The sequence below is a fragment of the Gopherus flavomarginatus genome, chromosome 14 (assembly GCF_025201925.1).
Source record: "Gopherus flavomarginatus isolate rGopFla2 chromosome 14, rGopFla2.mat.asm, whole genome shotgun sequence".
Lineage (NCBI taxonomy): Eukaryota > Metazoa > Chordata > Testudines > Testudinidae > Gopherus > Gopherus flavomarginatus.
The window spans coordinates 39,644,696-39,672,261 of NC_066630.1; the positions used below are offsets into that span (position 1 = coordinate 39,644,696).

Genomic DNA, 27,566 nt, shown 5'->3' on the forward strand with positions numbered 1-27,566 from the left:
ACTCCTACCCCCTGGTGATGGGCACTGGCCAGACACACTATCTCCGGCACCACTGCGGCTTCCAGAAGAGCTAGCCTGGGCCTTCGGTAATGGAGGACTCCAGGATACGGCCGTGCTAGATCTTATAACCCTACCTGCCAGCAAACAGGTCACCGGAGGGCTCAGGGAAACAGAAAGCAACGATGTTTCCCTCTTGCTCTCCAGAAAGGATCAAGAGCAGTAACCTGAACCAGGTGCAGAGCAGGCTGGCCAGCAACCCCGCACAGCATCTCCCCCTGCCCCAGCCCTGGGACCCCGCACAGCATCTCCCCCTGCCCCAGCCCTGCACAGCATTCCCTCGCCCCAGCCATGGGACCCCGCACAGCATCCCCCCAACCCCGCACAGCATTCCCTCGCCCCAGCCATGGGACCCCGCACAGCATCCCCCCAACCCCGCACAGCATCTCCCCCTACCACAGCCCCGCACAGCATCCCCCCAACCCCGCACAGCATCTCCCCCTACCACAGCCCCGCACAGCATCTCCCCCTACCACAGCCCCGCACAGCATCCCCCCCTACCACAGCCCCGCACAGCATCCCCCCAACCCCGCACAGCATCCCCCCCTACCACAGCCCCGCACAGCATCCCCCCAACCCCGCACAGCATCTCCCCCTACCACAGCCCCGCACAGCATCCCCCCAACCCCGCACAGCATCTCCCCCTACCACAGCCCCGCACAGCATCCCCCCAACCCCGCACAGCATCTCCCCCTACCACAGCCCCGCACAGCATCCCCCCCAACCCCAGCCCCGCATAGCATTCCCTCGCCCCAGCCCTGGGACCCCGCACAGCATCCCCCCAGCCCCGCACAGCATCTCCCCCTACCCCAGCCCCGCACAGCATCTCCCCCTACCCCAGCCCCACACAGCATTCCCTCTCCCCAGCCCTGGGACCCCGCACAGCATCCCCCCAACCCCGCACAGCATCCCCCCCACAGCTCTTCTGGTGCCCCCCAACCCCGCACCACCCAACCCTGGGACCCCACACAGCATCTCCCCATTCCCGCCCCGGGACCCCGCACAACATCCCCCCATCCCATCCCAGCCCTGGGACCCCACACAGTTCTTCTAATGCCCCCCAAACCTCAGCCCACAGCACCCCCCCATCCCAGCCCTGGGACTCCACACAGCTCTTCTAGTGCCCCCCAACCTCGGCCCACAGCAGCCCCCCATCCCAGCCCTGGGACTCCACACAGCTCTTCTAGTGACCCCCAAACTTGGCCCACAGCACCCCCCCATCCCAGCCCTGGGACTCCACACAGCTCTTCTAGTGCCCCCCCAACCTTGGCCCCCAGCAGCCCCCCATCGCATCCCTGGGACCCCACACAGCTCTTCTTGTGCCCCCAATCCCAGCCCACAGGATACCCCCCATCCCAGCCCTGGGACTCCACACAGCTCTTCTAGTGCCCCCCCAACCTTGGCCCCCAGCAGCCCCCCATCCCATCCCTGGGACCCCACACAGCTCTTCTCGTGCCCCCAATCCCAGCCCACAGGATCCCCCCCCATCCCAGCCCTGGGACTCCACACAGCTCTTCTAGTGCCCCCCCAACCTCGGCCCACAGCACCCCCCCCATCCCAGCCCTGGGACCCTTGAGCAGCGACTGCTGAACTCTGAGGTGGTTTTATGGTGTAGACATATGGCTGCTGGGACTGATGGGAGACACGTCTCTCCTGCAGCTCCGCTCTCCCCAGAAGGGCCGGCCCTGTGGCACGCTGGCCCCAGGAGGGTTTGCCAGAAGGATACGCTCTTGTTCCTGCTGCGAATCAATCACTCGTTCCATGTGACCCATGAGGGAGCTCTGCACAGCATCCAGGTGGTCAGTGAGTCTCTGCATTAGTTCCATCTGGTTCTGTCTCAGCTCTGTGAGCTCCCTCTGTTGGCTCCGCAGCAGGGACATCAGCTCATCCTGGCACTCGGCAGTCACCTGTTCGCAGACAAGGCAGACAAATGATACGCTGTGACACCATTGTCCACCGCATCGGTACTGAGATCAGAGGTCAGCAGAGAGCCTGAGCCCTGCTAGGGAAACCCAGGGCCAGTTCACCCACCACTTAAGCCAAGGAGCAAAGCTCAACACAACCGGGATATGATTCAGGGCCAGTCCCAGGCCTCAAGAAAGCCAAGTGGCAAAATTCCCCTCATCTCCAACAGGATCAGCATTTTGCCTTTACAGGAGCACACTGATGAGACAGCAAAACACACCACGTCCCAGGTTCCCTCAGAGATTGAGCTGATTGGGAGCGAACCTTGCCCAGACCTTACCAGGCTGTCTAACTCCAAAGCCTTTGCTCCCCAAAGGTGATGTGCAAACCAGAGCCTAGCCCCCTCTCGCAGGATCCTTGCAGCTGCCTACAAGACTTAGAGGATGTAGGTCTGTGCTGGCAGAGAAGAGGAAAGTCCCTGATTTAAACAGCTGACCTCAGGCACTTATGATGGAGCAATGCATTGTTTCGGGGGTGCAGTGCCATTCATAGGCCAGCACCATGGCACTTCCTCTACCTCAGGAGGGGAAGTGGCTCTGCCCAGCTCCATGTCTGGAGGAAGGGGAAGTTATTTTGGAGAAGTTCTCTGGTCCATATTATCCAGAAGGTCAGACTAGATGATCACATTGGTCCTTTCTGATCTTGGAATCTACAGAGGTGCTTCATCCCCATCAGCTGGAGCCAGGCTTTAACCTAGAGGGAAGCCATCTGAAAGGCCAACCTGGCACTACAGACAGCAGACCCCACTCAAGAGGCTGGCTGAGCTCTCACAGTGCTCCAAGGGCATCCCAATGAGTCCTACAACATGGTCCCAGCAGGCTCTCCATTGGACACAGAGGTGCTACCAGCAGAGATAAGGTGCTCCACCAGGCCAGAGCTGCTCTTCCCTAATGGGGCTAGGAATGCCTCCTTTTCCCATTGCTGGCGCACTCAACGTGATTTCTATTCATCTCATGCAGGAGCAAATACCAGAGCTGTGGCTGAGCAGGTTGGGACCAGAAAAAGGAGGACCATGTATATGCGAATCAGATGCGGTAAGCTGCAAAGGAAGCCGCCAGTTTCACCAAGTCTGGGCACCCCTCTCAGACCATCTGCAAGCCAGACAGTTAAGCAAGTTCTGCAGGGCCTCAGTGAGCAGCGAAGCACAGCTGGCACGCCCTGCCTGCGCGTGCAGCACAGGCCCCAGGCTCTGCGACAGGCTTTCCTTTAAGTCATCAGTGAGCTGGCTAACAAGCAAGCAGGTGATGGTGCATCGGATCCCCATTGGGACTAACCTGGCGATCACATGACCTCGGGGACTGGGTCACATCCCTGGAATTGAAAGAAGAGTTACCATAACCATGTGAATTGCACCCAGCCCGGGGTCAGAGTCTTTCACCAGCACAGACTGAGCTGGGTGTGGGCTTTTGATTCCACCTATAACTCTCACCACCCCACCATCCGCCCTCCTTTTCTCTCGTTCCACCACCAACACAAGAGCACCAGGAGGGTACAGAGTTCCTGTTGGCACAGAACTGTATCAAAGCCAAGAATTACCACCCCTAGTGAGTAACACGCAAGGGACTCCCTACACTGCTCCTCTAGATGGGCTGGTTTGACACAGGGCACCTACTGGGCCTGGCCCTTTGGCCTGAAGGTCACTGGTTCCCCTGATGGTCACACAGCATGAGCACAGCCTAAGCTGTTCAGCCTTGACTGAATTTGGGGGCAGAGAAATCACTCCCCTGAAGTTATCTGCCCAAACATCAAGGGGGCAGTTTTCTCTGTTTCTTATTGAAAAAAATAATCAGATGCACATTTTGAAGTTCTCAAAGAGTGCCTGTAGTGACTGTCTGGAGCCATACGCTGCAATATGGACTGAACAAAGAAAACACGGACTTGGTTTGTTAAGCAGGAGAGACCGGTTTGGCTCCTGCAAACCCATGACTCCGTGTTGAGCCAGACCTGGCAGGAGGGAGGCATGCACTGGCGGCTCACAGCCTGGATGGCCCACAAGCACCACAACTGTCTGAAGAGGACTAGGGCATGGAAGGAAAATGGCATTTCTCAGCAGAGATTCCTTGTTCGCTGCCTCCTTCTCCTGCAACCAGCAATCTAAAGCCCCAGCCTGTGGTCTGCAGCCACGACATACGCAAGGACAGCGCCAAACCAGTCCATGGAGTCATATGAAAGCAGAGGGGTAGAACGCCACTTGCAGAGGTTGCACTGATTTTCCTGTACACAGGACGCAGCACATTGGACTGCGCTACCCAATCACCCTTCAGCTGGTCAAGTTTCAGCCAGAGCATATTCATACGCTCAAGTTTCAAACACAGACGCAGCAGGCAGGTGCCAGACATTACTGCATGTGGCCACTGTGGTTGGCCGTAGAAGCCACCCAGATCAGAGCTCTGTCATGCTGAGTGCTGGAAAACATTCAGAGAATGACTGTCCCGAAGGGGCCTTCCCTGAAGTGGGGCAGCACGGCTCTGCCATGGGGCAGCACAGGAGTAGAAACAAGGCTGTGTACCCCTCCCATCTCATTGTCATGAGCCTGCCCAGCACAAGTTCTTCTGAAGCCTGTGCTGGGCCTGCAGCCCCACTGGAAGGGCAGGACAGAGCCTGCTCCCATGCCCAACTCTGACTGGGCAATGCAGCACTTACACCAGGGATGGCGGGTTTCTCAGGTTGTGACCCTGTGCTGCCAATCCCACAGCTGTCTGCCCTGGAAGCCCAGCATACCCGTCATCTTTCTTCCCCTTCCGTTTGAGCTTGGGGGAAGCCCGAGGAGACACCTTGGCTTTCCAGTCCTTCACAGGCAGCCGCTGTGCAGATGCTTTGGCACCAAACCCACCTGATGTAGACGCCAAACTTGCAACTTCATCATCATGGTCACTGCAAAAGAAGACCAGGGAGAGGAGGTTGCTAGCAGTAGCGGGGAGAGCCAGCAAGATGGGGCTTCAGCCACCCTGCCCTACAGCTGCCCAGATCGTCAGTCCAGAGGAGTCCGCAGGGCCCAGCATGAAGCGCTCCACCGTGACCCAAGGAACCAGGCTGCTCAGATCAAGATGAAGCATGGCATGATGGGACCTGCAGTCTCTGCATTAGGCCGGGCTGCAGACGTCTCTGAGTGCTTCCTAGTGTGGAATTTGCTGACTCAGGAGGGGACCAAGCACAGCACCTCTCTCAAGCTGAGACACTGAAGGTGCCATAACCCAGGGAGTCCAGGCAGTAACTGAACTCCGCATGGATGGGGGGCTGACCCTGCCAGTCCTCTGGCGGCAGCTCTCCCATTGAAGGCAGTGAGAATTCAGCATGGAGGATCAGCCCCTGGGGCCAAAGGGCGGGTGGTGACTGGCAGGATCTTGGAGAGCACAGCACTGCCCTAGGGTACTCGATCTACTTTGCTTTAAATTCAAGGGCTGGGCTCCACCAAACAGTGCCCATTAGGTGGTTAGCACTGATGACTGCACCAAGCGACACGAGCCACGCTCTGCCCACGCTCCCCTGAGCAACCCAGCGAGCACTCCGACCTTGGTGATAGCATCTTGCGAGGCTAGGACAGGTTTCACGGCCTTCCTCGTGCCAGGGCTGGGGGGCAGGAGGCAAAGCAGATGAAGATTTGCCAAGGGCAGAGGCACAGAGTCCATGCTGGGGACACGAACGGGCTGCGCGTGCTGGTACCTTTGCTCTGCACTGGCATCCTGGCTGTCGTGCTGCAGCAGGTGGTAGCTGTGCCTGTGATAGGAAGAGCTCTTGTGCTTCTCTGCAACGTCATCCCTTGGGCTGGGGGGAAAGGGAAACGCCATCATGAAAACGTCTCCCGGCCTGGTTAACTGCACAGGATTGGGCCCGCTGACAGCAGGCTGGGCTCTGAGCCCACACCGCTGGGGGGTTCACAGAACCAGTGGGGTCCGACAGCCGGGCCCTGGCATAGTGGGTGCCTGGGGGTTAGATGCTTGGGTGCGATCACGCCTCCCTTCAGAGCGTGGGCGGGTCTGTAGAGGTCAGGTCAGTCTGAGGCTGGTAAGAAACTGCACAAGCTCCTAGGCTGGAGGACGGGCACCGGTGAACAGGAAGCAGCTGGCAGGAACGCCCCGCTGCTCTGCCCCACATGCAGGTGGTGCACTACGGTAGAGCGCGCCCCCCAGCCATTGTATTTTCTCCTGCCCAGGGGAGTATTTCAGATCCCCAGACTCTGTATCTGTGGTAACAGCAAGAGGCCATTGCCTGGACACTGGTGTGTCTGTAGAATGCAGCAAGTTACAAGGCCTCGAGCTGGGGACCAGGAGAACCAGCCACCCTAGCAAGACTTTTCTAAACTCGCACCCTGGATCCAGACAGTCGATATATGGGACACGAGAGCAGTGTGGAGCTCCAGGGTGGAAGGATGGCTGTGTCTCCTGTAGCTCGGGGGAGCGGTGCTGGCCTCGTTCAGAAGGATGGAGGCTGCAGGGCTGGCCCTGGGAGGTGCTGCCTCCCAATCTATGAGAGGCCTGGAGACAAATCATGACCTTCTGCTCCACTCCTGCCAGAGGAGGTAGGATCTGGCCAGCCCAGACATTCCAGACCTGCAGGGAACAACTCCAGCTGCTTGGGCTGGAAGAGTTTGTTTCCAAGACATGGCTACACATAACCCTTCTCTCGGGCTACATCTCCATGCTTCCCAGCTTGGGCAGACGTACTCTCAGTCCTGCATCAATCACAGCTACTCGCTTCAGGGACTGTTTGTTTGGCACCTCTGTTACTGCTGGCTCTGCAGAACCAGACCAGTCACAGGTGAGAGACTCGTCAATCTCGTGCACTGGCAGAACTGGCTCCCGAATGCCAATCAGGTCCCCCTCAACAGGGCTGCACAGGTGTTGCCAGGAGCAGAATTTGGCCTGCACAACCTTTATTCTGCTGGTCATGCACAAGATGGAAAGCCCTCCGCTTGACTTTGAGAACACAGGGTAAGTGTGCGGGGCTAGCAGCTAGAAAAAGGGTTAAGTTGCTGCGCTCCTTCGAGCCGGAGTGGGCAAGAAACAGGCGCACCCCTGCTATCCTGGAGTCCCTGTTGCAGAGTAGGGGTGAATGTTAAAACTGGCCTGGAGGTGAGGGACAGTGATGCTGAGCCTACAAAGTCAGGGTGCAGAGACAAGCAGCTTATTGGAGCTCTGAAAGGAGGGACGGCCGAGGCCCTGAAACACCAATTTTCCACCAACATGCCAACTGGAAGTGGCTAAGAACGTGCCCCCAAGTAAAGCAGAGCAAAGCTTGCCCAGCCGGTTACCTGTCTGCTATGCTGTTCCGGGTTTCCCTGGTGATGTCGGGGGCCGCTGGCCATGGCTGGCTCACGACGCTGTTGGAAGATGCATTTTCCTGAGTTAAAGCAGTCTCCAGTAATGAGGGTGTGGTCAGCCTGTCCACCTCCACAGGGGCCATGTCCAGGGAGTGCTGGCTGTGCTCGGAGCTGTGCCGGTTCCTCGGGGACAGTAAGTGCAAGGCCGAGGCGGCTGAGGCCATGCTGTCCGCATGGTGGTTGGGCTCCAGCACTTCTGCAGGGAGCCCGGCCGGGGCTGCGGCAAAGCTGCGCTGCAGCGTCTCAGAGGCGATCTCTGGGATATCCTGGGACATGGCTGTGGAGGCTGAGGAAATGACGTCCGGGGAGCGCTCACGGGTGGGTGAGGCCTGGGCTACCACAAGGGGCTCCACTTCCTGCAGCTCCAGAGCCAGAGTGGGGTTTGCTGGAGCGACCTGACCAACATAAACAAGCCAATTTTCACTGTAATGCAGAGACCCAAACCACATAAGCCATCTCAAGGACCATCAGCACCTCATGCCAGCCAGCCTATAGGGGAGAGAGCAGCGAGACCCCCTCCAGGGCTGCTCAGGAGCCAGGCAGATGGGGGAGGCCCCCAGATATCTGGGCCTGATTGCATTTTGATCCTTTGTTGCTCCAGCACCCCTACTACCCGCCAGCACAGAACCAGCTGTCCAGCAGGACAGCTTTGTCCTCCCCGTGTGCTGGTAACTCCGTCAGGAGCAGCATTCACTAACCAGGGTGTCACTGCACTGAGTCAGGGTTTGCAAACACTTCAGCACATAACACCGCCAGTCCCAGAGGTCCAGGGAACTGCACAGGTGAATCACGTATGTTAGTGCCCGCAGGACCAGGTCTAAGATTTCACATTTCTCTCACTAGCTAAAGGGGCATCATCTTAAAACACCTGTTTCCAGTTGAAGATTTCATGCTGATTGTTACAAGTAACATCTAAACTCTCCAGAACTGAAAGAGATTTGAGGAAATGTTCCTCCTTCCATTTGTTTTACTGGCTACAATCAATTTAATGGGGTCTTTCCTACAGAAGCAGGGACAGACACATTTTAAAAGAGGAACTTCTTATTGCAGGCCCAAAACACAGGCAGCAGCAGACTCAGCTCAGATTTCAGTGTAATCCTGGACAGGAAATGGACAATGTCAGAGCCATCTGTGTTTCCTCTGAGTGTCTGGTAGCTTTCCCCAGGGGGCTTCCTTGACTCCCTTCCACCCAGTGACAGGGTCTCCTAGCACAGGGAGTGACTGCTCCTAACTTCGCTGATGGTGGAATAAGAGAAGTGATCCTGTGCTAGAGCTGCCCCCGTATTTAAAGCCATAACTTTTACGGACAGGCAATCTGAGACGACACGCGCTGGCACAGCAGCATCTTCCAGCCAAGAACAGGAACCAGACCTGTTAGCCACTCGAATGGGCCAGCAGGGGCACCCTGGTGCATTCCAGCTGGCAGAGGATCATGGAAAGAAAGGGAAAGTTACCATGTGCCAAAAGTGAAGGTGGCAACAGTGCTGGGAGCCTTACCGGGACAGGGGCCTTTGGGGTCAGCTTGTCAGGGAGTCCAGGAATAAGGACTGAATGGTTCCTAGGACTTGTCTGGAGACTGCTGCCACTGCTGCTCAGCGTGAGGCTGGTGTCCAACTGCATCTTTGGGCTCAAAGTCAGGTCCTCAGATGGCCTATACAGGGAGATGGAACGAGCTGAGCACCAGATTTCGTAGGGTTGGTTCGGGCAAAGCCCCTGAGCTCAGGAACTGAGATCCCTGCTGCACTTGGTCAATGGAGGAGTGCCTGGCCCCGGTTTACCCAGCATCCTCGAAGGTCTGTGGTTCCTACTACCCAATGGGAGACCTTCCCTTGGAGTGACCACTCTTCCTAGACTAGGGACTGAACAGAAGAGCTTCACAACCTTGCTAGAGGGAATCTGTTAGAATCCAGGGGGTCAGATCCTGAAGGGGAGGGGCCCAAAGAGGATGGATCTAGACTGTTCTCAGTGGTGGCAGATGACAGAACAAGGAGCAATGGTCTCAAGTTGCAAGGTTTAGGTTGGATATTAGGAAAAACGTTTTCACTAGGAGGGTGGTGAAGCACTGGAATGGGTTACCGAGGGAGGTGATGGAATCTCCTTCCTTGGAGGTTTTTAAGGTCCGGCTTGACAAAGCCCTGGCTGGGATGATTTAGTTGGGCATTGGTCCTGCTTTGAGCAGGGGGTTGGACTAGATGACCTCCTGAGGTCCCTTCCAACCCTGATATTCTATGAACTTCTAGTTTAGCCAATCTCTGGGGGAGGAGAACAGGACGCGACAGGATTGGTCCTTGCCCTCCTCTCCCAAGCACTGAGGCTTCTACCCTATTATACTCTTCACCACCAGGAAGCTGTGCCTGATATTCAGTCTAAGTGTCCCTCAGCCTCCCAGTAATGCCTCTCTGTCCTTGGGGTCTGCTCTCTTCACTGCTCGCAAACCACATCCTCCTCTTTGGAGGAGCAGGGAAAGCAACCGAGCAGCGGTGCAATGGGAGAACCACTCCGAGGCAGGAGACAGAGCAGGCTGCCTCTGTGCCATCCTGGACTCCTGAGGGGGAAGGAGGCAGGTTCGCTCAGCGCTGCTATAGAGTGTCTCAGACGCCCGCAACTGGAACCAATTTATAACCCCAGCCTGTTCTGCAGATGGGGCCCGACTCGGCTGGGTAGGACACGCACTCTGTCTCCACTTACCTGGGCACAGCAGGGTCAGTGACGGAAGCGCTGCTCATGGCTGTGACTGCAGTCAGGGAACTGACGCTGCTTCCCGGCGACATGGCAATCTAGCACAAACACAGAATCATGCTTTGAGAGGAGACTTTGCTGCTAGGCCTCTTCCTGAGCAACTCCTGGCTCCCTCCACAGTCCCGCTACGGAGTGTGCAGAGGGTGACAAAGACTCTCCCAAGATTTCAGATGTGCCTAGGGCACCAGTCAAGGACCGGGCCCCTTAATGGCCTTTGACAGAACTGGGCATGAGATTTTGGAGACCCAACCGCGCATCAGATGGAAAGGCCCTTCTGGGGGGTTGCTCCTTTCCTCTCAAAGACGCCACTTGCTTTCCCTGCTGCAGGGCACTCACAGGTGGAGTTTGGCAGGGCTCAGCCCTGTCACCCATCCAGTTCACACACACGCAGCTGCTAGTGGAGAAGGGGCTAAGCTGTTCCACTTGGAGGTGCCCAACACTTAGATCTACATCCCCTCGTCCATCCTGGATAGCGTAGTCCCTGGGCTCTCCCCGCACCTGCTACAGGAACAGACCTGGATGGAAGCCAAGTGGCTTGGCCTTGACTTAGATAAGTGCTGCCAACAAGTAGAGAGAAGCATTTAAGTGGACTGATGGGGGACTGCTGGCCACCTTCTATGGGATGGGTATGTCTGACCATTGCTGTTACAGTTCGCAGTGTGACCAAGGGACCTCTTGAGTCCAAGTGGCAGAAGGCAAAAGGGGTGCATAAGGAATCCCCTGGATCTGGTATTTTCATTCAAGTTCACCAAAGTGTGTCATGTGAGGTCTCTCATAAAACCCTGTCTCACACTGGGCGTATGTATGTATACTGAAAATTAAGTTCTTAACGTCTGTGCCTAGGGACTGGTCATCAGCAAAGGTGAAAAACAGGTTTTCCTCCAGAGAAAAGCTGTTTCTCCATTTGTTTCCACATAGATTAAGTATGGATGTAAGTTCACTCACAAGTTTGAACCAAATGCTAAGGACGGACCGTGGAATCTTCCAGACAAGAAATTAAGAGGAAGAGGTAACCTGCAAGAGTTACCCTGTTTAGAGGTAGTACAACGAACTTCTGAAACTCTAACTAGGAGAGTGGCCAGGAGTGGCTTCAGGCCTTGGTTTCAGAACCATTCCAAGGGTCTGCCCAGGTGTAGACAGACAGCTACAAACCTTCCATATGAGACAGGTTAGAATCCACACTTCTAAAACCAGAACATAGTGGTCGAGCTGCTCAATGCGGCAAGCGGTGCCATGTAGCCATTGTCACGCTGGCATCCCACCAGCCAGCCCTCACTGCAGTCTGAACGCTGGGGACAACACGCAGCACCAGACAGGTCACCCAGTGACATGCATAGTGACCTCGGAAACATCTCCTGAGCTTTTGAAGGAAGATGGGGAAGAATCTTGTAGCTCACTCCTCACAGCCAGCTTTATGCATCAGCATGAGGCAGTACATCTGGCACCAAGACAGAGCAGCACCCCAAAGTGTCAGTGGGGCATGCTCCAGAGACACCTAACAGACCCATGCTGCAGAGCCATTGGTTCTACACGTGATGGAGCACTGAGGGAAAGCATCAGATCCAGTCTGTTTCCTCCTGCTGTCCCAGCAAAGCTCCGATACACAGACATATGGAGGAAATTCACGGTTTTGGATCGCTGAAGACAAGAGGCTGAGCCCAAGAGCCCCACCTTCGCAAACCAAACCACCACTGGGATGACTCCCCCCGCTAGGGATGAGAGCACGGAAAGGCCTATCACTGTGGAGCACGGTTCTGGGGAGTGCTCATTCCCTGGTACGAGACACGTCACAGAAGTGAAAGCAAAACCTGAGTTGCCTCACCCAGAAGAAAAGGCACAGAAATGATTTGACTGAATTGTGCACTCTCCAGTGGCTTCCTAGGCTGCACACGTGCCCTCTGTCATGCTCCCTAATTAGGTTGGCCTTGTGGGCACTGCCAAGAGTTGGGGGAGTGACGCTGTGCCTGCTGGGGCACTCTCAGCCATTTAGCAATTTGGGGCTTTTCCTTGCTACTTGGCCAGAGAAGAGTCCTAAAAATGGGCTCGTACCTTCAACACGTCCAAAAGCCTGCTGGGCAATGGTGCAGATTCCCCGGCACCTCTAAAGCAAGCCAGCTCTGCAGACAGAGTCCTCTCTGAGCAGACAGCAGCAATAAAGACACTCTGGGGAGCACACCTAGGCCACTTCAGAGAGGGGCAGTCTTTGCACACAGCCCTTGGGAGATCTCCACCCCACAAACTAAACCCCACAAAGTTAGAATATGCTGCCACACCGCCAGCTCACTGGTTTGGGGACGGGTCTTGCACCAAGGATGCTCAGGTCCCATTTTCCTGCTGCTTGTTGCAGGTCTCTCTCAGCATGAGTTTGGATCAGCCTGGCATTTTAAAGGTGCCACAGCCCACGCTGCTAAGCTCTGGGCTCCCTTCCTCATTACTGTATTTGCATCTCAATCCTGCGAGAAGCAGGAGTACTGCAGTTTCCTCCCCAAAAGAACCCTTGCAGGAAACCTCTGGGATTCAGGTTGTTTGGTCCTAGGAGCCAAGATTTCCTGGTGGACTTTCCATATGCCAGCTGCAAAGGGTAAGAAAAGGCTAAGAGCTCTGAGCGCTTTCTATGCTTTGTACACTAGATTATCTGGACTACCAGAGTCACCACAGCCCAGGTGGGATTCCTCAGAGCGCAAAATCCCAGACCATCCCCTACATTCTGCACTGGCTCCACCCATCACACCGGCTACCTGCTGAAGAGATGTGCTTGGGGTCATGAACGCATCCGGGGTCATCAGCTTGGGTTTGGCATCGTTGGAGAGGGCAAGAAAATCCGCTGGCACAGGCAGGTCTGCAATGCGCCGTAAGTCTGGTTGGGAGCCATGGACGGACCCCTTCTCCGATCCCAGCCCTTCTGCGCCCAGGTCAGCCAGGTGGTCTGGAAATGCTTCAGAGAGAGATGTACAAATTAGAGCTTAGAGAGCTTCCAAAGGAGCCAGGCAGGGAGGGTTTTATTCCTGCAAAGCACGAGTTATACCACTTCCGCCAGCCCAGACGCCAAAGAACTGAACTGGAAAGCCCACGGCTGTCACGGTTATGGCACGGAAGCAGCCTGATGGAGGAGGAACAGACTCACGGCCTTTGCCAGAGAAGAGGGCGCATGTGATCCACATGCAAGCTTCCCTGCAAATGGGTTTGAGTGGCACAGCAGCAATACAGGGCAATACAAGCACCTGGGGCCAGCCTTCAATCTCTCCTCTGCCCTCCTCATCAAGACCTGTCCTGCCTGAGTGCAGCTTCCCCAGGAGGAAGTCCCGGACCAGCCAGAGGGGGCACTACAGAGCGCACAAAGCACCTCCATCGCTCAACATGCTCTGTGCTCGGCCTCAGCTCTTTAACCTGCCAGGCCTCCCGCGCCCAGCTCAGCAGTCAGGATGCCCTCGGGGTAACAAAGTCAATCCTCCAAAGGATGCCAGGAGCCCACCAAACAACCCTTCCAACCTTGCTGAGGCTGCCAGCAATGATGGAAACATGATGTTGGGAAGCTCAAAGCACCAGATGGTCCTGGCCAGAACCCCCAACAGCAGGGACTTACCGAAATCTTCATGGGAGCTGTGGGGAGGGATCGGTGCAGCCATCTCTGGACTATGAAGAGGTTGGAATCGAATCTGCACATCCTGCAGGGCCCTGTAACATTCCAAAATGCTGGGTTAGTTCACACATCAGCCACAGAGCCATAAATCGCAACGATTCCCCTTCCTGGAGCTGGTCCTGGAAAGCGCTTAAGTATTTTCTGCCTATTAAGGACCAAGTGGGATTCCCCAGTCAGTGCTGTCCTGCCTCAGCTCAGCCCTTCCTGGGCTGACCACACCTGAAAGCTGTCCAAACTCAAGCCCCAGGCAGCCACATGGCAAGTCAGCACTAATCCAACCAGTCCTGGCCCCCAAGTCAGCAAAAACGTTCAGCTGCTGACACATTGCACAAAGGCTCGGAGCTCGAGAGTCCAGAGGAAAAGACACAGGAAGCATTTTAAATGGAGCAAGGAAGAGACCTAGGACACACTACCCAGTCAGGCTAGAGGCCTCCCATGCCAAGGATACTCTCCGGGTCGACTGCTCCAGGTGGGTTTCATCCTGAGGGACAGGACTGGGGGATGTGTGCAGGAACCGTGGGTGAGGACATCCCCCCGCAAGCAGAGAACAGCTAGTGAAGGAGCGCACTGAGACAAGCAGGACAGCTGTCCAAACCAAGCCCTACGCATACTCACTTGGTGTGGACGCAGAAGAGCTTGATCAGCACACCTGCCGCCAATTCGACAGCCCCAGCCCCCTGAGCACCTTCTGGAATAGAGACAAGAAAGATGAAGTGAGCTGTAGCATGGGGTGCTGCACATGCTCTTAGGCCTCAAACTCTCAGGAAGCACAGGGTCTGAGGTGGAGCGCTCCCTTGTGCTAATTCAGATCTCAGTAAAACGGCTCTTAAAATCCCCTTGCACTCTTTTGGACTCTGCCCCTGCTATGAACAGCCACCTCTTGCCGGTGCGCTCACACCACACAGATCCGTGGGAATGCCCCCTCCGCCCCCCGAGTGCCATGCCAGAGGGCAAAACGGAGGCCTCCGGAGGGATCCCAGTAGCAGTCACCCAGTGATCCTAAGCCCTGTGCCCTGGCCACGAGCTCCTACTCCTCCCCTCAAGTCTGGGCCGCTCTAAGCAGGTCAGTATTGTTCTCCAGCACTGCCAGCTCATCATCAATATATTCCGGCCGTGTCGCCAGGAAGCAGCCCCCAGAGCCTCCTCGGAAACAAGGGCTGGCTGCCCCTCGCTGCTCACCTGTGCTGAGGCTGTCGCTTTCCTCTTCAGCTGGGAGGACCTCTGTGTGCCGCAGCCGGCAGCGGCTCACGACCTGGATGCCGAAGCTCAGGACCGGGTGGGTGAGCAGGAACTCCGAGATGGAACTGAAGTAAGCTCTGCCCTCCTCCTGGTTCTGCAAAAGCTCCATCACATACAGGACCTGGAAGCAGAGCACCAGAAACACCCTGCAACAACCCAAGTCGCTGGGGCTTTGGCAGCGGACTGCCAGGTGTGGTCAGAGAGTTCTGCAAGGAACCCACCACCAGCCTTCCTCTGGTACCCAAGAGCAGCTCCCACACAACCTCCCAGAATGCCACACACAGCTTACCAGAGCCAGGCAAAGAGCAATGTATGCTGGGAAGTGTAGTCTCCACGAGCTGCCCCTCTCTATTAGAGAGGTACCTGTCTAGGTGTTTGTCACCCATCACCATGGGCTCTAGATCTGGCTACAATATGTCCCATTTTTGCCAACTGCCAATGCAGCATCCCAATGTCACCTATCGTTAGTGACAAAGTATTACATTTTAATTAGCTTAACAAAACCTTACGTTCCACCGTCTAAATTCTGCCTCCTCCCTCCCATTCCAGCAGCCTTCAACAAAACGATCAGAGTGCATCCAGGCTTGCTACCCCAGCCCAGGACATCAGAGCTCAAGTTCTGCGTAAGTTACAATTTCACGGACAGCACAGAAATCACAAAATTAGCCCAATTCTGTGATTTTTCCAGCAGCGGGGAAGTGGAAGCAGGCAGGTGGGTCAGGAGGGGGCAGCATGGTGCTATCCTGGGCAGGAGGAGGAAACATGTCTCACCACATGGCACGGGCCAGCCCAGTTGAAGGCACTCTGCAGTGAGCTCTGACCCAGGCCACACCTAAGACTTCCTGTCCGGCTGGCAGGGGGGAAAGGGGATAGCATTGACAATGTGGCGATTAGGAGCCCCAACCTGTCCCACCCCACAGCAGCCCCCGAGTAGACACCCTGGGAGCAAGAGCAGCTCCATCTCCCCACCATAGCCACCCCAGCTGCTGCTTGCACACAAGCAGCTGTGGGCGGGAGCCCTGCTCTGGCAGAGGGATCAGGCTGGGGGGAGGGATACTGGTCTCAGCTCCTCAACAGTCTGTGCTGTCTCCTCTGGGTTGTGCTGGGGGGTAGGAGGGAGCTCTTAAATGCCACATTGTCAGTGCCACCCCTTTCTCCCTGCCAGCCGGACAGGAAGCAGCAGTGGCAGCCTGGGCATGGAGCTAGCCTGGCCCTGATCCCTGACCCAGCTTGGACCAGCTGGCACCATGTAATGAGACAACTGACCTGCCACCTCCCCACTGTCCTCCAGAATGGGACCGGCCCACTAACTGCCCACAGGCAGCTACAGCCTTAGCAGGGATGTCTGCTTCCACCTGGTGGCTGTTGGAAAAATCGCAGCAGTCTGGGGGGCACTCGGCCACCCTGATATTCTATGAAACTCGAACATTCACCTGCAAAGCTGCTGAAAGTGTTTTTTAAAAATCCATGATTGTCACAGGGCCCCAAACTGGATGCATAGAGGGGAAGAAGAGAGCCCCTGTACTGGGCTACAGCACCAGCGGGGCTTTCCCACTAGATATCAAGGCCGCCCTAACCACCAGAGAGAACCAACAGACCTCTCAAAGCAAAGCAGAGTCTCTGCTCTGAGACAGCTGTGCTGCTGCCAAGCAGTGGTTACTTAGCATTGCTCTCTGTCCTCCGAAAAGCAAGGAGCTTAAACATGAAGGAAAGCCAGTGTTTTTCCCTCCACCCTGTTACAGCAGAGTATATCTGATCCCTCACGCTGAGAGCTCTGCCACTAGACAGGAACCCTGGGGCGGAGGGGTTAATGACAGAGCAAAAGCGTATCTCTGAGTCACCCAGTTTTGAGGAGCTCAGTCAAAACATTACAGCACTTGGTGGGTCAGCTTCCTTTTCAAATGAGAATTTTTACTTTAACACTCGCATTAATCCTGTGCCTCGCTCAAGGCTCCTTTGGGCCCAATCAGCATCAGCAGAACTATTCTCCACCTTAAAATGAAATAGTGCAGGCCAACTTTGCCTCTTCTCAGCAGTGAGTGCAGCCAACCCTGCTGCAGTTGTGGTGGCGGCACAGGAGACCCGATCTCCCTCCACCCAGGGTGGCTGAAGCAGCCAGTAAAGTGGGAGCCACCTACTTTTCTCTGCACGTCGCTCAGTATCAGGAATTCGGCAGAGAGGTCCAGGCAGGCTTTCAGACTCGGGGGAACACTCTTGGAACTGAAGATGTCAGGGGAAAAGCTGGGTTCCGCAACAGGAGAGAATACACAGAAGGCAAGAGCCATTAGCACAACAGAAAGCCTCTATGGCACAGCATTGCAGTTTGACTAAGAGCAGCTTAGCACAGTGCCGGTCAGATGTTCCGCTGCCCCCAGAAACCGAAGCGATGGAACTCCATGCAAACATGGGAGGGGAACTGGCAGAACAAAATTTATCCCATGGGCCTAAAGTGTTTAAACCCGGGATGCCAGGCCAGTAAGAGGAGGGATGCTGGGATCGTGTGCTAAAACACAGCCTAGCAGTTGAGAGACCAGCTGGGCAAAGCACACCACTACTGGAGTACAGGGTCACCATTCAGCACTCAGCTGTGTTCTACTCGGTGGGTTGCGGGAGGGAGATTCCAAAGCTGGCTCTCACGTCTGCATTCACTGGAGCTGCTTCCAAGGCCCATGATCCCCCAGCAGACAGAAGCTGTCATAACTATAAAGGGAAGGAAACAGCCCTCCTGCGTACAATACTATAAAATCCCTCCTGGCCAGAGACACCAAAATCCTTTTACCTGTAAAGGGTTAAGAAGCTCAGGTAACCTGGCTGACACCTAACCCAAAGGACCAATAAGGGGACAAGATACTTTCAAATCTTGGTGGGGGGGAAGGCTTTTGTTTGTGTGCTCTTTGTTTTGGGGTTTTTCGCTCTTGGGACTAAGAGGAACTAGACATCAATCCAGGCTCTCCAAATCTTTCTGAACCAGTCTCTCATAGTTCAAACTTGTAAGTAACAGCCAGGCAACGCGTATTAGTTTCTCTTTGTTTTCTCAACTTCTAAATGTTCCTTTTTGCTAAAAGGATTTATCTCCGTTTGCTGAAACTTTGAACCTAAGGCTAGAGGGGGTTCCTCTGGGCTCTATGAGTCTGATTACCCTGTAAAGTTATTTTCCATCCTGATTTTACAGAGATAATTTTTACCTTTCTTTCTTTAATTAAAAGCCTTCTTTTTAAGAACCTAATTGATTTTTCCTTGTTTTAAGATCCAAGGGAGTTGGATCTGCACTCACCAGGAATTGGTGGGGGGAAAGAAGGGGGAATGGTTAATTTCTCCTTGTTTTAAGATCCAGGGGTTTGGATCGGTGTTCACCAGGAACTTGGTGGAGAAGTCTCTCAAGACTACTGGGAGGGAGATAGTCTGGGAGGAAGGTAGACAGAGTTTCCCAAATAACTCTTAAAGGATTTGGGTGGTGGCAGTAAAACCAGATCTAAGCTGGTAATTAAGCTTAGAGGTTCTCATGCAGGTCCCCACATCTGTACCCTAGCGTTCAATACAAACAAAAGCCTTCCCTCCACCAGGATTTGAAAGTATCTTGTCCCTTATTGGTCCTTTGGGTCAGGTGTCAGCCAGGTTACCTGAGCTTCTTAACCCTTTACAGGTAAAAGGATTTTGGTGTCTCTGGCCAGGAGGGATTTTATAGTATTGTACACAGGAAGGCTGTTTCCTTCCCTTTAAAGTTATGACAGAAGCTTTGTGGGGGGGTGGAGCACACAGGATTGGGCAACTGTTCTCAGTGCTGACTGGCTCCCCAGAGCAGTCCTGTGCTGCCCCAGTAACACAAAACACTAAGCAGACAAAGCGAGAGGGGAAGAGATGCTGGAACTCTTGCCACACCGGACAAAGTGAGCAGTCATTATTTACACAGACAATGCGCTGGCTCCAGAATGCTTTCCTGGGACCCTGGGTACGTTTGTACACTACAGACCTGAGCAAAGCTGACCGAGTAAAGCTGTTCAGGGTCAAACCCCGCAAGCCCGGCTATCAGCAATGGACACCTAGATCCATTTGGCACAGAGCTCACCACAGTACTGACATTAGCAGAGGCTGTCACATTCCTTTCAGTAACTATGCTAATTTGACACAGGAAGAGGCTCCAGGTGGGACTAGAATAGACTCCACTGTAGATCACTGACAGCCTCTTCCCCTGCAGAGTAATTATACTGCCAGGATCCTAATAGGTCCCCGAGTTCTGCTTGGACCTGTGGAATCTGCAGACTAAGCCCCATCTCTCAGAGACCTAGCTTGCAGGTCTAGGTGCATCACCACTCACCGGACAGTTTGCAGACAAGTCCAAGAAACGGTGCACCACATCTTCAGCTCTCGGTTCTGATCCGCACCAGTGATGAGAAACCTCCAGAAAGGAACCCTGAAGGCACACCAGAGAAGTCTTGGGAAGGAATGCTGTAAGAAGGCGAAGCCCCTCCCTGCAAGCACCTCCTGCAGGAGCACTGCTCAGAGGCTGTCTGTGGCTAAACTTGGCCAGTAATGTCCCACACTCCCAGGGCTGTTTCTGTACCATGGGCAGGCTAGAACCTTGCACACCTTCTGAGGCCCTGTTCTCCAGGGAATCAGTAAGACCCCACCCAAATGTCAGAAAGGGTCAGAAGCAGGAACTACAACAGAAGCTTGAGACATTGTAAGCCAGGCTAGGCTGACCAACAGCACTAGCCTAAACGTATTATTCTACCTAGAAGCACTTTCGTTGGTGAGTTCTCCACACCCAAGAACCGACTCTAGGAATAGGACAATTTTGCACTGCCTCACTGAGCCCCAACTACTCCCAGGTTGCAGAGCAACTCATTCCATACAGGACACGGTCCGCTTGCTGCTACAATAGCTGAGTACTGTGTGTGTAAATACAATTACAAGGATCCTGTCTTAAACCCATGGAGCTGAGGGTTTGCGACACCCTATGGCTCAAAATCCAGGACCAAGACTTACTCTGGGTCTTGTTTTTTGTGATTATCACAGAAAAGCAGGCAGGAGAGCGGCCTGCCGTCATGGGGCTTCCACTCATGCAGGCACCTAGGAAAGAACCAGAGAGAAGAGGGTACAAGTACACCAAAACTAGCAGAAACAGAAGGGCTCTGAACAATTCACAGGCTTCATTACTCAGTCGCCGGTTTGAACTGAGCCCGAGTTAGCAGTGATCAAGTTTGCTGACCTGCGTGAAACAAGTCCAGTTGGCACTGAACAAGGGACTTTGCCACAAAAAATATACCACAATGATGGGCATCTGCATGGAGCATCCAGAACCAGAATGGATAATGGAGATTGAGCTCCGCCTCTCGGATTCCTGTGGCAGCAGTTCAGTAGAAGGACGTTTGCTCTGCCACTGCCCAGGACGTTCCTGTTCTATGGAAAGGACGTCTGTCTCCAGGGAGAGCAAGTGAATCTTTCACCAGCAGTAAACTGATTCTCTCCCTTCCCCCATTTTTAGAAGCGCTGAGCACATCCTACAACACTCAGCAATTCTAAAATGCTCTGCAATGCTAGGGCGCTATATAGACATTAATCCTACAGGTCCTCCTCATGGTCTGAGAAGGAATCAGACAAGGAATCCCCAAGAGCTGAACTTCTCCATCTCAGCCAGGGGAAGTTCCAGTTGTCCTCTGTTCCACGACCCATCCCTTCTTTTCTGCTTCTTAAGTTACCTTGGCTCATCTTGCCCCTCTATGTAGATCTGCCAGAATTTGACATAGCCATCGTGGCTTGCTGTGGCCAAGACAGTCCCATCTGGAGAGAGTGCTCCCTCGCTCAGGCACTAAAGAGGGAAGAGGAAAGCAAACCAGTCATTCCATGTCTCCTCAGAAAACCAGAATTTAAACACAGAGAAAGTGTGATAGGACAGGGTGCTAAAGAGAAGCCCGTGAGTGAAAGTAACCAGGGATTTATGCCCCCACCAAAGAATCAACATGTTTCCACCCCAGGTATTAATCCCCTTTTCCAGACAGCGAATTAAATATGCTGGGGTTGTGCTGGTAGGCAACTGAGGCCCCCATTTGATGTCACTCCTTTCTTAAGAAATTCATATTAAGAGCACATTTAATTTTATTTCCAAATCTTTGTGATCTCTACTTCTACAATCATTAACTTATACACGACAGCATCAACTTTGCATTTCCTGCTTCTGCCAAGAGTTAAGTGGAGAGAAATATACAAGTTTTTGGAACTAAATAGCCAAAATATTAAATTGTCCCAACCCAACCTGTAATTCTGATCCAACCTAAAGCTTTACACCAAAGAGTGCACTCGCCGCTTAGCCTGATGGAAACTGCCAACGAAAACATGATAAGCAGCTTCCCTATAATGAACACAGTCAGAGGAAATGTTCAAACACTCATTACAAAAACTTCCCTGTGTTACTGACACTGAAAATACATCACTTACCTGTAACTGGAGGTTTGTTGAGATGTGTGGCCCCTATCTGTATTCCACACATGGGTATGCATGTGCACCATATGCCTAAGTCCAGAGATTTTTAGTAAGCAGTGTCCGTTGGTCTGCACGTGTGCAGTTCTCCTCATGCTCTGAACCAAGGATATAAAGGGCAGTGCAGACCAATGCCTCTCCAGTTCTTTCTCCCACCGCAAATCCAGTTATGATCTGCAGCAGAGGGACAGAAGGCAGGTAGTGGAATACATACAGTGACCACACAGCTTGAAGAACCTCCAGTTACAAGTAACCAACCTCCATTTCTTCTTGGAATGATGGTCCCTATGTGTATTCCACATGTGGGAGATTAGCAAGGGCAGTGATATAGGAGGTAGGTGTGAGGAGGCAGAAGTGACGGCTGACTGTAACACTGCTGTCCCCACAGCTATATCTGTAAAAGACGACTGGACCAAAGCATAATGGCCTGTGAAGATGAGCAAGCAGCTCCAGGTAGCCACACTACACATCTTCAGTCGAGGTATGACTTGCAGCGCTGCAGCAGAGATTGCTTGTGCTCAGGTGGCATAGACCCTCACCCCCTCTGGGGGACAAGGAATGTGAGCTAGTTGGTAGCAAAGGATAATGTAGCCAGAGATCCATTTAGAAAGTCTGCACAGATACAGCTTGAACCCTTGATCTCTCTGTTATGGTAACAAAAAGTCTAGGTGTCTAAGTGCTTTTGTTCTTTAAAGATAAAGGACCAGTGCTTTTCAGATGTTCAGAGACTGAAGTGTCCTCTCCTCCTCAGAAGCATATGGTTTCAGAAAAAATATGGACAAGTGGATTATTTGACTCATGTGAAACTCCTTGTTCTGTCATCAGGTACCACTGAGAACAGCCTAGATCCATCCTCTTTGGAACCCCCTTTCAGGTAGTTGAAAGCAGCTATCAAATCCCCCCTCACTCTTCTCTTCTGCAGACTAAACAATCCCGGTTCCCTCAGCCTCTCCTCATAAGTCATGTGCTCCAGACCCCTAATCATTTTTGTTGCCCTCCACTGGACTCTTTCCAATTTTTCCACATCCTTCTTGTACTGTGGGGCCCAAAACTGGACACAGTACTCCAGGTGAGGCCTCACCAATGTCGAATAGAGGCGAATGATCACGTCCCTCGATCTGCTGGCAATGCCTCTACTTATACAGCCCAAAATGCCATTAGCCTTCTTGGCAAAAAGGGCACACTGCTGACTCATATCCAGCTTCTCGTCCACTGGAACCCCTAGGTCCTTTTCTACAGAACTGCTTCTTAGCCATTCAGTCCCTAGTCTGTATCAGTGAATGGGATTCTTCCGTCCTAAGAATAGTAGTTAGAGGAGGAATTGGTTGATAAACTGGACTTCCTTGTACAATCTGCCTGTCAGAAACCAGTTGGGAATGGGAAGATGGTAAACCAGTTTCTCCTCATCTAAGCTGCAAACACAGATTCCTTGTCTGATTCCTTCTTTTGTAGAGACTCTGGGTGTCGTAGCTAGCCCGAATGGAAGGACTCTGACTTGATAATGGTTTTGACAAAGGAAGAACTTGAGGACCCTTCTGAGGGATGGGTGAGTATCTATGTGAAATTATACATCTTCCATGTCAAGAGCCATGAACCTGGTGCCGTCTTCCAGAGAGGGGATTACTGATGCTAATGTGACCATGTGGAATTTTAGATTTTTCGACAATTAGAGTTAGTTGTCATAGAGGTTAGGAGTCTATTTCAGCAGTGGGTGGATGAGGTTCTGTGGCCTGCAATGTGCAGGAGGTCAGACTAGAATATCACGATGGTCCCTTCTGGTCTTGTCTATGAGTCAAGAACTGGTCTCCATCCCCCATTCTTTTTGGGGACTAAATAGTATGGGGAGTAACATCTTCTCCCTTCAAGTTGAGATGGAACTCCTTCTTCAGCTCCCTGGTGGAGAAGGGAGTCCACTTCTTGACACAGAATTTCCTTGTGACATTGGTCCCTGAAAATGGATCACAAAGGGGCTGACAAACTCAATCAGATGCCCGGTAGCGAATAATTTCTAGCACACATTTGTCTGTTGTTAAAGCCCTCCAGCGTGGCAAATCGGATAAGGAAGCCTCCAAAAAAATGGAGGGATAGGATGATGTGACATCAGTAAAAGGATGTGGGTCTCAACAGTCCCATCAAAATTAAATCCTTGGCTGTGGGTTAGAGTGAGCTGTGTTAGTAGACGTTGCAGGAGCAGTATACCTGGACCTTTGAACCCTCTACTGTTTGGTTGATGATTCCTGGGAGCACTGGTGGTAAAATTGTTGAAGTGTCTTGCTCTGTGATGCCGCTTCTTCAGAGCAAGTACAGATATCCAGAGAAGAAAACATTGTCGTCAAGTCCTTCAGAGAGTGGAAGGAATCATCCATCTTATCACTGAACAGGTTAACTGTATCCTTGGGCAGATCTCGAATGGTACTCTGTACCTTCCTAGGGAAACCTGAGCATTGTAACCAGGAATCTTTCCTCGGGACAATGGCTGTAACCATCTCTCTGGACGCTGTGTCCACAGCATCTACTGCAGCCTGTAGAGTGTTTTGGCCATTAATTTTCCTTCATCAAGCAAGGACTGGAACTGAGCTCTGTCTTCCTGAGGGAGCATTTCCTTAAAATCCAACAACGTCACATAATCATTGAAGTTGTATTTAGCTAGAAGGGGCTGATCATTTGAAATTCTAAAAACGGAGAAAGGCAGAGAAGACCATTCTTCCTAGCAGGTCGAGCTGTACGGCAGCTTGTCCAAGGGTGCAGTTTTGGGGTGTTGCAGCCTGGATCTTTCGCTGACTGCCTGTGCCACCAGAGAATCTGAGAATAGAAACTCTGCCTCCACTTAGATGGGACAAAGTAGAGCTTCTCAATCCTCTTTGGGGTGGGAGCACAGGAAACAGAAGTGTGCCACACTGGTCCAACTGGATCCATGACCGGGAGGGCTGCTTGACTGGGACCCGCGGATTGCAAGGTTTCCAGCAATCTATGTAGGGGCTCCTCAACTTCTTCAAGCTGCATTTGGAGCTCAGACACCACCCTTCGTAGGAGCTCCTGGTATTTCCTGTAGGCGTCAGATGGAGATGGGGTAACTGCCTCATCTGGGGAAGTTGAAATTGCTCCCAGAACAGTTGGACTAGTCGGATCTGGTTCAACTTTGTCTTCCGCATACTCTGATGGGGCCGGTTGGTGCTGGCCAAGAAATGGCAAGTAAGGCTCATGTACTGATCCCTGCTGCTTCGAGTAGAGATCCTACGGGAACCAATAATGCCAGCGTGAAGGATCAGTCAGCTGAGGAGGATCCCATGGCACTGGGTATCATCTGTCTCTTGCAAAGTCATCTGATCGACGACCAGAATCCTTGACTCTTAGGCTTCTGTTCATCCCCGTTTCTGTATGGCAGGGTAGGGGCTCTTCTGGAACCTCCGACTCATCAGATGAAAAAGCTAAGCTACTGGCAAAACTGACAATGCCAATGGCTGGGTACTCAGGCTCGTGGGTGGGAAAGGAGAGCTGCTCTAGGTCCTCAGAATGGCTTCTTCCATGAGCGTAACTGTGCGTCTGAATAAAGAGGAGCTGAAAGGAAATGGGAGTGAGGACACGGGAGAGCAAAAACGTCCTCTGGGGAAAAGTAGGTCTCAGACTGCCCCAGTGTACAGGGTGAGTCAATTGGTGGAGCCATTGGATCCTGTGCTTCTCTGGTCACAGTGGAAGTTCGATCCCTCTGGGGCCATGATGATATTGGCACAGTCTGATCTGGATGTTGAAGGGACCAGCGGTGCATGTCGATCTTCAGTTTGCACATTGGACCCAGAACCAATGGATGTGTGCTCCTTCGCGCAACTTTCTCCTGCTGAGATTTACTCAGGGCTAAATCTTTAGGACCCGTGCATGAGGACTCCCCTGACTCTGCGGAGTCGAGGAGGGATCTCATTTCTTCAGGCCAGCTCTAGAAGCAGAGGGTTTGTCTCTATGCTTGTGAGAGTGCCCCTTACTGTCATGAGAATCCATCTCCTTTGGCTTGGAAGTCTTGTCCTCAACTCCTGAGCTTGTGCTTTCAAGGGCATTGCCTGCTGATTGAGGCTGATGTGTGTGTGTGGGTGGGTGACTCCCCAGCTGAGATATAAGTGGGGTCTCATGGCCTTCGCCAGATGTTTACTAAGTCTTCACTCTTGACCCTCATGGAATGAGCAGCACTTGCTGCACTTAGCTGAGATGTGAGCCTAGCCTAGTCAGTAAAGGCAGCGTTGGTGTTCCTTGCTCATTGAAAAGGAGCAGGGGCAGGACATGCAATTCTTAAACCACGGTACTCTGGGCATAATTCTAGTCTCCTGGGGAGCATTCGCCTGAAGTGGGGGGAAAACCAGCTACGGACGTACACTCATACTTAAGACTAAAAGAATACTAAAACTATTTACAATATTCACAGACTGAAGCAGTCAAAATAAGCAGCTGTGGATGCAGAAGGTTCTGACTCAGGCCATGCAGTGGTCAGAAGGAACTGGAGAGGCACCGGTCCGCACCACCCCTTACGCCCTTGGTTCAGAGCACAAGGAGAACTGCTCATGTGCAGACACGCTTTCTAAAGAGCTCAGGCATGTGGTGCGCATGTGTACCCACGTGTGGAATACACACAAAGACCATCCCTCGAAGAAGAAATTGTACAATTCTCATTTACTTCCCCCTTGTGATGCAATTTTATTTACTTTTCATCTTTCACTCACTATGGAGAGTGAAACCAAACTCATTCATTGTTACTCCTTGCCAGGATCTAATGCATCCAAGGTTCACACAATCACCTGTTTGACACTTGAAATGTTTTTACTGATATTTAGGCCTAATCTATACACTGGTTTTGTTCCAGTACAAATATTGGACAGAGGTGTGATTTTGTACAAATGTAGGTCTACTGCTACAACCTCTAGTGTAGACACAATTATAATAGCATAAAGGTGTCTTTACTTCTCAGGAATAAGCTTTCCCAGTATAACTTCACCCACACTAGCTGTTGTACCAGCAGAACTACTCCCGTATCGCTAAAGCTGTACCTGGTGTTTAGACAAGCCTTTAGAAATATCACGAATAGGATCTGTAAATCTTAAATTACACTCATTGTCTACAGATGGGTTTTTCAAAAGCACCTAAGTGACTTCCAATGGGAATGGTTCCCAAGTCATTCTGGTACCTTTGAAAATCTTATATATGCGCATTTACGAATGATGCATCTTATACACATTGACAGCATCCCCTTACAGTGTAATTAGTTCTCTGCATTCCTATAATTTCAGAAATTGATTGCAGTTTAATGAGAACTAAGCCCTATGTGATACAGAAGTCAGAGATGAAAGAGATCCTTCAATCCCATTCAGCTCCTTGTAATGGTAGGACAAGGGTCCCCAAAGACCACACACAATGAAGTCTGCTAAACTGAGTTCATAACTTCTCCTACACGTACATTCTTATCCTTCCTGTTGTCATAGTTACCCCATTCTGTCTGAGAAGGTGAAGGGTAGGTGTGAGAGCATCAGAAGAGATGCTGCTGTTGAGAAGGCAAAAGCCAAAGAGCCTGAATGCTTTTTTTACACCCCTAGGGCAGCTCAGCTACCTGATAGGTCGTACACTTCTAAGGTAATCACAGAGATCCACACAAAAGGACCGAGTATCATGCTCCACAAGAGCCATTGGGTTGGGTAAGTAATTTGGCCTTTGATTATCGCCAACAGCCAAAACATTTATGGGCCAACACAGCATTTCTCTAGAGGTGGCTTTTGGCTGGTTTGGCTGCAACAAAAATTAGGGTTGCTTTGAGATGTAGGCTCACCTGCCACTCTCTGATGTTTGCAGAACTGCCCACTAAGGCCGTAAGCAGAAACTGCAGGACAATCTGATTCTCCTGAAAATGGCTGAGCCACTAAACACCGTTGTGTTTCAAGGAACAATGGCGTCCCCACCATATTGCTTAGTGACTCCTACCCTCGAGGTGCAAATGAGCTTATCCTGCATGACAGACTGTAGAAGTGACAGCCCGGCCTCTCCATTATGAGGGACACAGCAGGTGTCTGTCTCCTGGAAGTGCCTGCTCTTACCAGCTCCGCAGGCAATGCATACGAGGACCCATGGGCATAAGGAGCTAAAGACATGATCACA

General features: G+C 52.6%; 1 protein-coding gene across 3 annotated transcripts in view; it reads right to left on the reverse strand.

Moving 5' to 3' along the window:
• Positions 1-27,566, reverse strand: part of EDC4 (enhancer of mRNA decapping 4) — a 55,822-nt gene that overhangs the window by 9,305 nt on the left and 18,951 nt on the right. For 2 of the 3 annotated variants that reach the window (XM_050922325.1, XM_050922326.1), the window contains 15 exons: positions 20,660-20,769; positions 19,947-20,030; positions 19,276-19,371; positions 17,099-17,201; positions 14,901-15,081; positions 14,337-14,409; positions 13,665-13,756; positions 12,820-13,016; positions 10,031-10,119; positions 8,840-8,993; positions 7,274-7,737; positions 5,686-5,787; positions 4,666-4,896; positions 3,297-3,333; positions 1,784-1,964 (listed from right to left, as the gene is read on the reverse strand). In XM_050922325.1, coding sequence (XP_050778282.1) covers positions 1,784-1,964; positions 3,297-3,333; positions 4,666-4,896; positions 5,686-5,787; positions 7,274-7,737; positions 8,840-8,993; positions 10,031-10,119; positions 12,820-13,016; positions 13,665-13,756; positions 14,337-14,409; positions 14,901-15,081; positions 17,099-17,201; positions 19,276-19,371; positions 19,947-20,030; positions 20,660-20,769 — 2,194 coding nt within the window. The remainder of the gene's footprint in view (positions 1-1,783; positions 1,965-3,296; positions 3,334-4,665; positions 4,897-5,685; positions 5,788-7,273; positions 7,738-8,839; positions 8,994-10,030; positions 10,120-12,819; positions 13,017-13,664; positions 13,757-14,336; positions 14,410-14,900; positions 15,082-17,098; positions 17,202-19,275; positions 19,372-19,946; positions 20,031-20,659; positions 20,770-27,566) is intronic. The other variant, XM_050922327.1, reaches the window with a different exon arrangement.